Source organism: Aplidium turbinatum, chromosome 6 (genome assembly GCF_918807975.1).
Source record: "Aplidium turbinatum chromosome 6, kaAplTurb1.1, whole genome shotgun sequence".
Classification (NCBI taxonomy): Eukaryota; Metazoa; Chordata; class Ascidiacea; order Aplousobranchia; family Polyclinidae; genus Aplidium; species Aplidium turbinatum.
Genome location: NC_137477.1, coordinates 18,150,292 through 18,162,781, shown reverse-complemented (window position 1 = coordinate 18,162,781; position 12,490 = coordinate 18,150,292). Strand labels below are relative to the sequence as shown.

General features: G+C 36.3%; 1 protein-coding gene across 1 annotated transcript; it reads right to left on the bottom strand.

Annotated features, from left to right (window-relative positions):
- Nucleotides 1-1,425: 1,425 nt before the first annotated feature.
- Nucleotides 1,426-7,493, bottom strand: LOC145771535 (tRNA (guanine-N(7)-)-methyltransferase-like). The gene is made up of 3 exons (XM_082583233.1): nucleotides 7,186-7,493; nucleotides 3,773-3,892; nucleotides 1,426-2,611 (listed from the first exon to the last, which is right to left on the bottom strand). The coding sequence occupies exons 1-3, from the start codon at nucleotides 7,366-7,368 to the stop codon at nucleotides 2,150-2,152; spliced, it is 765 nt and encodes a 254-aa protein (XP_082439359.1). The 5' UTR covers nucleotides 7,369-7,493; the 3' UTR covers nucleotides 1,426-2,149.
- Between the last annotated feature and the right edge of the window lie 4,997 nt (nucleotides 7,494-12,490).

The following is a 12,490-nucleotide window of genomic DNA, read 5'->3' as shown; positions in this document are numbered from 1 at the left end:
TTAATGTTTTTTTATACAAATTGCAACACTATGAAGTTACTAAACTGGTAGAATGTTGAAAACTTATATTAAAAATTGATTTGTCCGAATAAGTAGAAATTTTTACCCAAATGATTTTTATAAACAACTAAGTTACATATTAGTAAGATACTGAGAAAAAAACTCATAAAGTTACCAGTAGGCTACCCAGCAGGCTTTTAAATCTTACCGGTGATGAAATGTAGCATATATGTTAGTGAATATCAGTGATGAGCTTACCTCTGTGTGCCAACTGTGCTTTTTTGCAATTGTCGAATCGAAACTTATCAATCTGCCCAGATTGCAATACCATATGCAATAACTTAGTTGCCAAAATCGATAATACATTTTACATCCATTGGAAAATATTATGTATCTTATAAATTATAACAATTATATAAAGTTTCTAAACTGGTGAGACGTCGAAACATCATAAGATTGTTTTGCTCAAATGATCGGACATTTTTTTTCATCGGGGGAGCGACCGCCCCCCCCCCCATCTCCTACGGCTATGCTCACTGGTGCTTCAAGAGTAGCTTACCCTTTTTAATTTTTCTAAAGTCAACCGTTTTTGTAAAAGCAACTTGAGGCTCAAGCCTTGAGCAAAAAGATGCTTATCTTACCACAGTCTCCCCTATGTCGCAATTGAAAGGTGATTAAATTTAACTTTACTGAATCAAAGTTTTACTTCCAAAAGAAATCTAGTTTTAATAATTATAGCCAAATGCAAAGTGTAGGCATACGTCACTATTACCCTACAAAATAAGCGAAATACAGTAGGATCACAAAGAGGTAAAAAAAATTTGCAGAGCATTTTAACAGCTACTGCAAAATTTATAACAGCTTTTGCAAAATTTATACAATGAGTCTATTGTTATGGAAACGGTTTCAGAAACATCTGTGACACAGTTAAGCTATAATGCAAATGCAGTATATTATGTGATGCATGTAAAAAGTTTTGAGTTCCACTGCATCTGCAAACGTCGTCAGAAGTTGCAAAAAAAATGCGCTGAATACTGTTTCTAGGTAGCCTGATGGAGGGTTATTAGGCCAAGCGTAGCCTACCAGTAGCCAACGCACTTGTTTAGCTGAATTTCATAAGTGTAGGAGCCAGGGATGCTACTGCACTCCCAAATTTTTTGATTAGTCAAAAATTTGGGTAAGAACTTTCAGCATGTTTCAAAAACTTCATAACGATTGAACTTATTTTTGATTTCTTGTTCAAATAATAGTTATGCAAAAGTCAAATAAAATGCAACCGCACCCCTAAACTATTCAATTAGGCCACTAAAAAATTTGGCAAACTTTGATAAAAATTTGGGCAAGAACTTTCAGCATGTTTCAAAAATTTCATTAAGATTGAACTTATTTTTGCTCAAATAATCAAAAATATACCAGACCATTGGGAGCAGTGTCGAATTTTTAATCAGGTGGTCTATGCTTTGTCGCAAAAAATACTTGGGTACATTTAATTATAATTGGGCAAGAAGTTTTTCGCACCCTCAGACACTAACTTTCTCCTACGCATATGCTAAATTTCATAAGTAAATCAGAATCGAAGAAAAAACAGTGCATTTTAAGTAACATGAAATGGTATTTACCAACTGAGGAGTAGTTTTTCAGGCAGATAGACCAAAATAAGAAATAGGGGACAACATTTTTGAGTAAAAATGTTGTATTTGACCAATTCCTTGGTACCAGTAACCACGAAACTATGTACGGTATAAAATAAACGATCAAAAATGTCCATGGACAGAAAGTCAGAAACACAGTGGACCATACGATTTATTACGTCATAAGTTATTTCAGCCAGCAAACCACTCCTTTTTTGCGAGGCTGAAACCAGTGATTGAATCAATAAGAAAATTTATGCGTAACGTAAATTCGATCCGTTGCCGAGAGTATCAAACATCCCGTATGACGTGCCTCGTAAAAACAAATTTCCAGTTATCTGCTACCGACGATAATCTTGCTTTATAACACCAATGGAACAATGCAAAAGGAAGATTTTTACAAGAGCTGTGGAGTCGGAGGGATTTTGGCGTGTCCGGCGTCGGTCAGTTATCAACCGAGGAGTCGGAGCTGCATATTTTCTGCCCGACTCCACAGCTCTGGATTTCACGTGATATTTTTATCGGTCCGAAATTCTTCGAAACACAGCCGGAAACATGTCCCCTTTATTCCTTGTTACTTTTTGTCCTTCTTCTGTGCTCACAAACATGGCTTTGTAGCAAAGGTCATCGCAAATTTCAGACTCGGGTACTCTTTCGAATAAAGGGTGTTCAGAAAAGTGTTTCACCATCCATTCATGAACTTCCAGAACATCAGTGATGGTGTACATTAAGCCATTGACCTTCATGACAAATGCATACTCTGCTAAGAGTGTCCGATTGACAATTCTCCATTTGTGTTTTTGTTTTTTGAAATGTGGATCTGGGAACAAAATGAATGCTTTCTGCAACTGTCCTCTGGTAAAGAAATTTGGTAAATATTTCATAGCATTTGTGCGAATGCAAGCTATATTCTGGTAGTTTGAGTCATTGTTAGAAGTATGCCGTAAAACACCTATTCGTTCTTGTACATATTCGGAAACCTGCAAAATATTAATATTATAAGTCAGTTTTACCATATTATCCTAGCAAAAGCGATTTGTTGTAAAAAAAAACTCATTTTAAGACTCAAAAAGAGTTTACTTGATGCTATTATACTATACTACTTTACTATATCATCGCATACTAAACTATTGACTATAACGAAGCTACAACCAATTGCAGCAACAATAAAATCAAAAGTTCTAAAACTCTTCGGCCATACTAAAACATCAAAATACGGAATCAGCAAAATTTGCATGGAAGGTAGGCTAACGTCAACGGAAAAAGAAAACGAGGCAGACCATCAAGACGATGGTATGACAACATCCAACTCAATTTTGCGACACAGGGCGAGTTAGTTCAAAACTGAGATTTATGGAGGCAGATGACCCGTATTAATGCACAGTCTGCTCCAGGCGGAGATGGCCACTGAAAATAATTCAGAAAATCACTTATTTCTTTCGGATTGGTTCTGGCTTGTTAGACAGCGAAAATTGTTGTAGTGACTAGAATTTATTCATCAATACACACCAGGGTCGTCGGTATTTTACCCAACCCAAAAAAACCCGGGTGGTTTTTTTAAAAAAAAAGCACTTAAAAAAACCCAAAAAAACTATAAAACACCCAGAACATCATATTTGTCCAATTTTTATCAGAAAATTGAAAAAATGAACCAAAGCACTACAAGGTACTTAAAACAAACTTCAAATTAGGACTTAAGGATGTGATTGTGAAGGAAATTTCCAAGGATAAATTGAAAACACAGTGGATATTTCTGTACACAAAAATCAAGTACTGCCACTTTGTACTACACTAAAACTCAGTCGAATGCAAGAAGGCATTATTTTATTGAGTTATGCCAGCGTGTACTGTGAGTGAGAGGCACTTCATTGGTAAAAAGTAGTATTTGAGGTGAAATAAACATGAATCTACCTTTTTTGTATCTTTTTTAAATAAAACCCAAAAAAACCCGTTTTTAAAAAAAAAAATGCGGGTTGGGCTTTTTCAAAAAAACCCGGGTTTTTCTCAACCCTGATACACACAAGAACATTAAGTGTATTCATGGTATCGATGATAAATGATCAAGTTTAGAACAGATATTTCTACTATCAATGGGATAGCAAAACATAAGATAACATGGCAATATGCAAAAAAATACTCACTTTAACACGAAGTTCCATGCCAACAATTAACGTGTCAGGCAACAAGCGAGACAATGCAATGAGTAGTCCTCCGTATCCGCAACCTATATCAACAACTTGAACTTGTTTTGATTCAGTTTCCTAAAACAAAAAGTAAACATTTTACTAAACTATATATACCTGACAGAGCACCACAATAAGCAGCTAATTGTGATTTATGATGAATATCTTTTCAATAAAGGGCTGACTATAGGTACAATATACAACAAGCATGACCTCACTCAAGCATGACGCCATGTGCTGAGCATATATATTTTAGCAAAATGTAAGTTTGCGCAATGCGCATGCACTATAAATACACGAACTTGGCACACAACAAAAGGAAAAAAAAGCAAAACCAAAAATTTTACAAGCTCGTACTGGCAAATGCAAACACTTATCATGATTTTGAATCATCGAATTTCAGTTGATTGAAGCTGTCAGCTTATGGTTTCCAGTCCACTTTAGGTATTGGCCTAAGCTACCATCTTCTGGGTAGTATGTTCTGGATGAGGCAGGATGTTCTGGCCAGAGAATGTCAACTCCGGCTGGAGCTTCCGGCTTTTGTTAATATCTACACTGTAATCAATGCTTTCACCAAGCGGTTGTTGGCAGTAGCGTTGACAGGATGGTCCAAAGGGTATTTTTGGACCGGGGATGATTTTAAGAGGTGTAGCCTAATCATTTCATGGTGCCCAGGAACTTAAAAAACAACCTCGAATTTGTTGGATGTGGTGTGATTTTCTTAGAAGTGTCTGTACTTGGCCCAAGTCTTGGGGCCTGAAAGTCTCATTAGTACTGGGCCCAAATTATCCTCTGAATGGCCCTGGTTGTTGAATGTTGGTTCACCACTCCAAAAGTAATTGCTTTATGACAATGCTTACGCTTTTTAAAGGGGTTTATTTAACAGTAAACATATGGGTAGATTTCAAATTTGGCTGTATTTTCTATCCACAAGATATTCATTATTCATTGACTTTCTTGAACCCATTTTTAATCTTGCATGTACATTGTACATTGAAGACCAATGTTATAGCCAACATATGTAATTGTGTATTCTTGTATTATATATAATACTACAATATTATAATGAAACATAAAATTACATTTATCCAAGGTCATGAACTTGACCAGAGCCACTACACACCTCCGGCCCAGAGTTGAAAAAAAGTGTCCGGAGCTGGAAGTCGTTCCATCATTAATTGTGGGTGACATTGAATATAGAGCTGTCCTTAAAGTGTACTGCTTAATTTCAAATATTCAATGTTGAACTATTATTCTTGTGTTGCAGATCACGATTTCGGGTATTGAACCCTCTTCAGTACAACTTTATCAACAGCATAGTACAGTAAAATTTAAAGCAGTTCACTTTACTTAGAAAATGACTAAAAATGTTATGTGGTTGTCAAGAAACAAATTAGTCTGCAAGCAGTGATAATGACACTTTTTATGCAAATTATGAAGGTGTGTTTTTCCTTGGAATTCAAAAACAAAATACGCTTTCTCAGCATGCAAGCCGATTTCTTGGTAGAACAGTCATCGTAATAATAATGTGGTATGACCTAATTACCCTCATAATTTACATAAAAAATGTCATTATTACTTCTTGGCAACCACATAACATTTTTAATCATTTTCTAAAGTGAACTGCTGTAAATTTTACTGTACTATGCTGTTGATAAAATTGTACAGAAGAGGTTTAATACCCAAAATCGCGATCTGCAACACAAGAATTTCAAATTAGACTTTGTCATACATTTATTTTGAACATTAAATTTCCAGGCATTGTATCTTTTGATCTGCAATAGGGCTTCTGGACGTGTAGGCCTAGTTGTTCTTTAATATGTTAAATTACCTGTCCCATTTATTGCACATTGAACTATTATCTTCCACTTTGCCATTTTTTAATTCAAATTTGTGTGTTTGTTGATTAGAGTGATAAAACGGTGGCCGGTCGATTCAGGGTTGATCTCTAAGTGGTCAAAACTGGGTTTTGACCACTAAGCGGTTTAAACCTGGTTTTAACCGGTCAAAACTAGGTTTAAACCGGTCAAAACCCTGACCTGACTGGTCAAAACCCCGTAATGAGTTGCTTGATCGTGTTCGCCAGAAAATCACTGAAAACGTGAGGGAGATGGTAGAAGGTGAGGGAGGAGGGAGAAGGTGAGGGAGAAGGAAAAATGAAATTGACTGGTGAATGAAGCATTTGAATATACTGGAGAGACTTGTTAATTCCAATTGTTCAATTGAGGTGTTCTAACTTGCATAAAGTAGATAGGCATAAGGCATCACAACTTGTTCCTTTTCCGATAATCCTTTCTTGGCTTGACGTGTACTTTGCTTCAAAGAACGAATCATAAACTATCCTGTCTTTAATTTTTAAAGCATCTTAGAATATGCATTCGCATTGTTTTATTTTAACTGGATAAAATTTGATGGCAAATGTTTTTCATAAAAAAAAATTGTTGGAATAAATTCTTGTACTTCAGTTGGCTGTGCAAATTGTTCATCGTTCTACCAAGCATTTTTTGGTTTGTCAGAAACTTATTTTTAGAATTTGAATTTTCTCAATAATTAAAATAACCAACTGATTGAAATATCAAAAACAAACAGAGAAGTTGAATATTTTTTGTTCCAAATCCAGCATTTAGGTTATTGTTGATCAAAACAAAATATAGTTGAACATCATTACTAATAACATGGAGGGTAATACTTTTAATTCAATTGAAAAGCAACTTGATTCATACACTAAAGGGGTTTTGACCAGTTTTGACCAGCAATAGGTGGTCAAAACTGCCCGGTTTAAACCAGGTTTTAACCGGTTTTAACCGGGCGGTTTAAACCGATCAACCCTGGGTCGATTGGTCGAAAGACATTTGGTCGACAGTCAATTGGTCGACAGACATTTGGTCGACAGGACGTTTGGTCGACAGACAATTGGTCGACAGACATTTGGTCGACAGGACATTTGGTCGACAAGACATTTGGTCGACAGACATTTGGTCGACAAGACATTTGGTCGACAGGACATTTGGGTTAGAGTTAGGGTTAGTTAACCTTAAAATGAATCGTTCTGTCGACCAAATGTCCTGTCGACCAAATGTCTTGTCGACCAAATGTCCTGTCGACCAAATGTCTGTTGACCAAATGTCTCGTCGACCAAATGTCTGTCGACCAAATGTCTGTCGACCAAATGACTGTCGACCAAATGTCTTTCGACCAATTGACCGGGTACCGATAAAACAATGGCTGATAAAAAAGTACCAAAAGTATCACAATGGCAGTCAGTGCTTTTATCATTACTATATTACTTAGAACAAAACATTGTTCAACATGCCATGCTTAATTTCTAGATACACAACTGATGTATATATGCATTAAAAAGTTCATATTACCTTATAATTAGAGACAGCAACACCATTTTGTTGTTTGAAATACTTCGGAAAGTGTTTTGACCAATTCATATCCAACGGACTGATTGGGTATTCAACATTGTGATCCCCAAGTGGATTAGAATGTGCTCTTTGTCGAAAATGCTTCTTGCAAGGAAGTTTTTCAGAAGTAATTTCTGATTCCATGTTGTAAAATAGATGAGCCAGCTGCTTTAGCTAAGTTGACAAAGATGATTTTATGCTGCTATTGTGACTGGAACTTTTAAAGTACATAAGAGTTTTTCCACCCAAAACTATTTACACTACTGCCAGTTTCTGGAACAAAAAAATTATTGATTGTGGGAATCTGTATCATTTACGCACTAAGAAAGATTTAATAGAGAGAAATCATCATTCAATCAATCATTTAATATTTCGTCATTAATGCGTCTGTGACGAAAAAGATATCATACTAACTACAAAAACTGATATAGACCTACCAGCACGTCGGAATGGCTCGTTTCGGCAAGTCCAATTCGGCTAGTCCGATTCGGCGAGTGCCCTATTCGGCGATTTTTTGAATTTTTTTTTTTAAATTATCGGGTACCGTAGCCTAATTATCATTGCCGTTTTAAGGTTAGGGGTTGGGGTTAGGGTTACAGGTTAGGGTTGGGGTTAGAGGTTGGGGTAAGGTGTTAGGGTTGGGGGTTAGGGTCTTATTTTAATGTTTAGCATCGTTAAAACGATTTAAAAGTGGCAATGATAATTAGGCTACGGTAACCGATAATTTAAAAAAAAAAATTCAAAAAATCGCCGAATAGGGAACTTGCCGAATAGGGCACTCGCCGAATCGAACTAGCCAAATTGGACTCGCCAAATAGTAGCAGACCCCCAGCACGTTAATGAACGGGAAAAGGTGGCAAAACCTTGGAAGGTTTAAAACGTGCCTGAATGAAAAATCATGTAGTAGGCTATATATCAGTAGTTAGCACGGCTACAAAACCCAAAAAACAAATAGCAAAAAATAAAACAAAAACAGAGAGAAGCACACATGTGGTAATGAATGACAGCCTAATGAAAAGTGTTGTGGATTGAATTTGCCAGTTCCAATATTGATGTGGATGAGCAGTCATAATAATAATAATAGGATGGAGAAAGAAAACCGGACATAAAAGAAAGGCAGTGGCTATGTGACCGGCGCCGGTCTTTGAATTTGAAACACTATTTGACCGGTCATGATGTCACTATACAGTCACTTTTTTTCTTTTTCTCTTTCAAAGCAAAAGACGAGAAGCGCGTATATAAGTTCTAAATTAAACAATTTTATTCAATTCGATCCGTGGCGCGTGCGATACTTCGCCGGCTCCTATTTTAGAGGGTATGAGTTCGATACTACCCGGAAGCGTTTTTTTTTTTAAACTAAATTTTGACCCGAAGTGCATTTTTGTAGTCAATTTTTAATTTGAGTTGCATTACATTTACATACCATTACCATTTTTTTAAAAGAAGCATTGTATATAACTAACTTGTTGAGAGCAAAAATGTAATGCTTCGTTCGGCAAACACGGTCACATCAATCAATCATTTTATTTTTCATCATTAACGCGTCCGAGACGAAAAAGATACTAACTAGAAAAATCGATATAGACCTACCAGCACGTTAATGAACGGGAAAAGGTGGCAAAACCTTAAAAGGTTTAAAACGTGCCTGAATGAAAAATTATGTAGTAGGCTATATATCAATAGTTAGCACGGCCACAAACGGAAATTTCCCAGAGAAATTCTCAAATTCCAGCAAATTAAAAAAACTCTAACTTTATTACTCACATTTGAAAAGACATAAAAAATTGGGCTGTAGGCAACTCAAATTAAAAATTGACTACAAAAATGGACTTCGGGTCAAAATTTAATTTTAAAAAAAGAAAAAAGAACGCTTCCGGGTAGTATCGAACTCATTCCCTCTAGAATAGAAGCCATCGAAGTAACGCGCGCCACGGATCGAGTTGAATAAAATTGTCTAATTTAGAACTTATATACGCGCTTCTCGTCTATTGCTAGGAAAGAGAAAAAGAAAAAGGTGCCTGTATAGTGTATACTGACGTCATGAACGGTCAAATAGTGTTTCAGATTCAAAGACCGGCGCCGGTCAAATAGCCACTGCCTAAAAGAAACCCATCCTCAGGCAAAAGGCCGTTTCGATGTGGCCCAGGAGAACAGGTGTTGAGCTCTTTTTATGGTCATACTGCACATCACACAGTAGGCTAGCCTAAGACGATTGAGGTTTGAGATCCAGTTTAAGTTAATAAGATTCCCGAATCCGTTCGTCTGTATGTAATGACCGAAACAAACACTCCTTTGAAAAATCCGTTCGTCTGTATGTAATGACCGAAAGAAACACTCCTTTGAAACCATCTATTCAAATTTGTATTTCTGTAAAATTAGCCACCTGGCTGTCGAAAATGGAGTGCAACGCGATACACCACTAAAAACTTGTCACTACAATAAACTACTTAGATAAAAGACGGATATTTCGTCCAGCTGGCAAGCACTAAGCAAACAGTTAAATATGCCTCCAACTTTCAAGCAACCATTTTACGAATGACTAGAATAATTTGCGACATCTCAAACTCACGTAAACAGTAACTGTGACGCAATAATGAAAGACATTGTCACGCAATTCAAACAGGTGTTCAAAGGTGGTGATGCAATGTTTCATCAAGTCTTACGAACGATGGTGCAATATTTGGACATTTTCTAGCAATTTCCATGACGTAAGATGCCAGCTAGGTTAAGTAGACCATAACGGTTTTTATATGACGTTTGATTTGGTGAAAATTGTCTGTAACACCTGATGGTGTTGATGAAGCTCTCATCCCCTTTTGCGACGTGTCGTGTTAATTATGGAGTGTTGCGTTTGCTGTTACTATCTACAAACATAAAAGTACAGCACAAGCAATTGATATTATTGTTAGGTAAGCCTAATCTTTTGTAAATAATTTCGGATTTCCACTAAAATCTTCACTTACAGCACTTTTTATCCGCCCTTGATGGCTAATTTCCTGTACTTTAGGGAGACTTGCTGAAATTTTTTCTCGAATCCTTTAATTCTGATATATGCACATGACATGCTTCCTATCTTTGAACTCCTTACAGCCTATGACATTTCACACAAACTTTGCTGTCATCTGAAACATCACTAGTTACTCTACATAAAAATCACTCTTTTAATTAGCTACATATGTATGTATAATTGAAACAATGAAAACTATTAATACTACAAAAAGTGCTCAATGCCAAGCAAAAAGGCAAAGCAGAGCGAATTATGTATTAAATATATATTATATTATATATTATATATCTCTCTCTTTAGGTATCATAGCTGATGCAGCCCTCGATGTACAATGATGTTATATTATATTAGGTATTGGAGGCTCAAAACTGCTTGGTGTTCCTTATTTGCCTGCACAAACATCCGATTCAAACGGAAAGCAAATAGCCAATGCAAGCATGGAATTGTTAAACAATTGGAACTGTACTGCATGTCTTGCTGCAATGGTGTTTGACACCACAAGTAGCAATACGGGCCACAAAACTGCGGCCTGTATCCAGTGCTGTATTCGTAAAAAAAGCACAGGGTATACTGTCAGATTTTCCAAAATGATAAATAATACACAACTTACAAAATAGTCTTTATTCTACCATAACATGAATTATCAACATCAAAATTATACGAGTACGGAATTAAGTTCATGGTACACCCAGGTACCGTTGGTCCTCAAATGGTTAAGTAGTTAGTTAGTAGTTGTCAAGAATCAGTAAGGATAGCATATGCACTCTCTTTGGAAAACCAGAGGGTATACCATAATTGCTCGAAAAAGCAGAGAGTATACTGCGTATACCGCCGTATACCCTCAAATACAGCACTGCCTGTATCCAAATACAAGATCATCTTGGAAAAGGCCTACTTTGGGCAGCATGCAGGCATCATATTGGGGAGATAATACTGACGCATGTTTGGGAAGAACTCAAAATAGAAAGCAGCAGTGGACCCAACATTTCCATATTTCAACGCTTTAAAAGCAATTTTCAAACTCTTTCTGATAGCGCATCAGGTTGTTTTCATACATCAAAATCGCACGAGGAAATTGATGTGCTTGCCAGCAAGCGGGAAGAATTGTCTGAGCTGATAAATCAGATGAAGCTCCATCCAGAATCATCCAAATTTTTAAGAAGCGACTAATTAGAACTTTTGACTTTGTATCAATTGTACTTAAACTTGAGCCACCTACCAGTAAGGATGTGTCTCTCCAAAGACCTGGTGCATTACACAGAGCCAGGTGGATGAGCAAACTTATATATTCACTGAAAATTGTGCTCTTACAAGACGAAATTCATAAATTGCCCCAAAAAAATGCCATCATGAAAGCATCTCAACTCGAAAAGTTAAAGAGGTTTCTACAATTTACAGTTTATTTCTATGTACCATGGTGGTTTACATATGTTGAGGCGAAAAAGAAAGTTGATGCTTTCAGAGTCGTTAATGATGCCGCTGAGCGAGGCGTCAAGTTGGCCCATGACTTCTTGTCAACTTCAAACCTTGAAGAACGCTACCAAAACATTCTCCAAGTAGTCAAAAATGCGAGGAAGGTATTACCTAATCAACGTACTCGACAACTACAGTCTGAGGGCACATGGTTTTTAACCATGTAATTGTCAAAGTACTGACTGTAGGCTATAAGTCCATAAAGTGTTGTCAGCTTACATAACATTGCAATCAGCATTATTTGCAGCCTGTCATAGCATACCAGTAGCCTATTATGCTGCATTTTACTTTGTAATTAGATACTAGATAGTTGTGTGTTATTAATTGCCATTTTACCTTACCATTTCACTATTATTGCAAGCGTTAAAATAAATGTAGGCCTCCATAAATTTTACGCTATTGTGATTTTGTTGTTAAGTAGTGGATGTCTGGACTCTAAGCATTGTGCTTTGTGTTTATCTTTCTGTGTTACGTTTTTACTGACTATGTTTAGTGTGTAAAGATCCAAATTTTTGTTTTTGAGTCCAAGTTCCGTACAAACATAGCTGAGATTTTGATCTTCAAAGACCAAAAAGTTTTCAATAAACAAAAACGATTAGTTAATGAATGTAGCCTACTTTTGATTCTTCAAATGCTGTAGTAATTTCATCTCAATAGGCATTTTCTTTACATGGATCCTTTTTTATAATGCATAAAACCTCATATTTTTAGGCATTTTTCATAAATTGTTGAACATATACAATTGACACATGGTCTGTACGATTGTAAATTAGTAAGTAAGTTCAC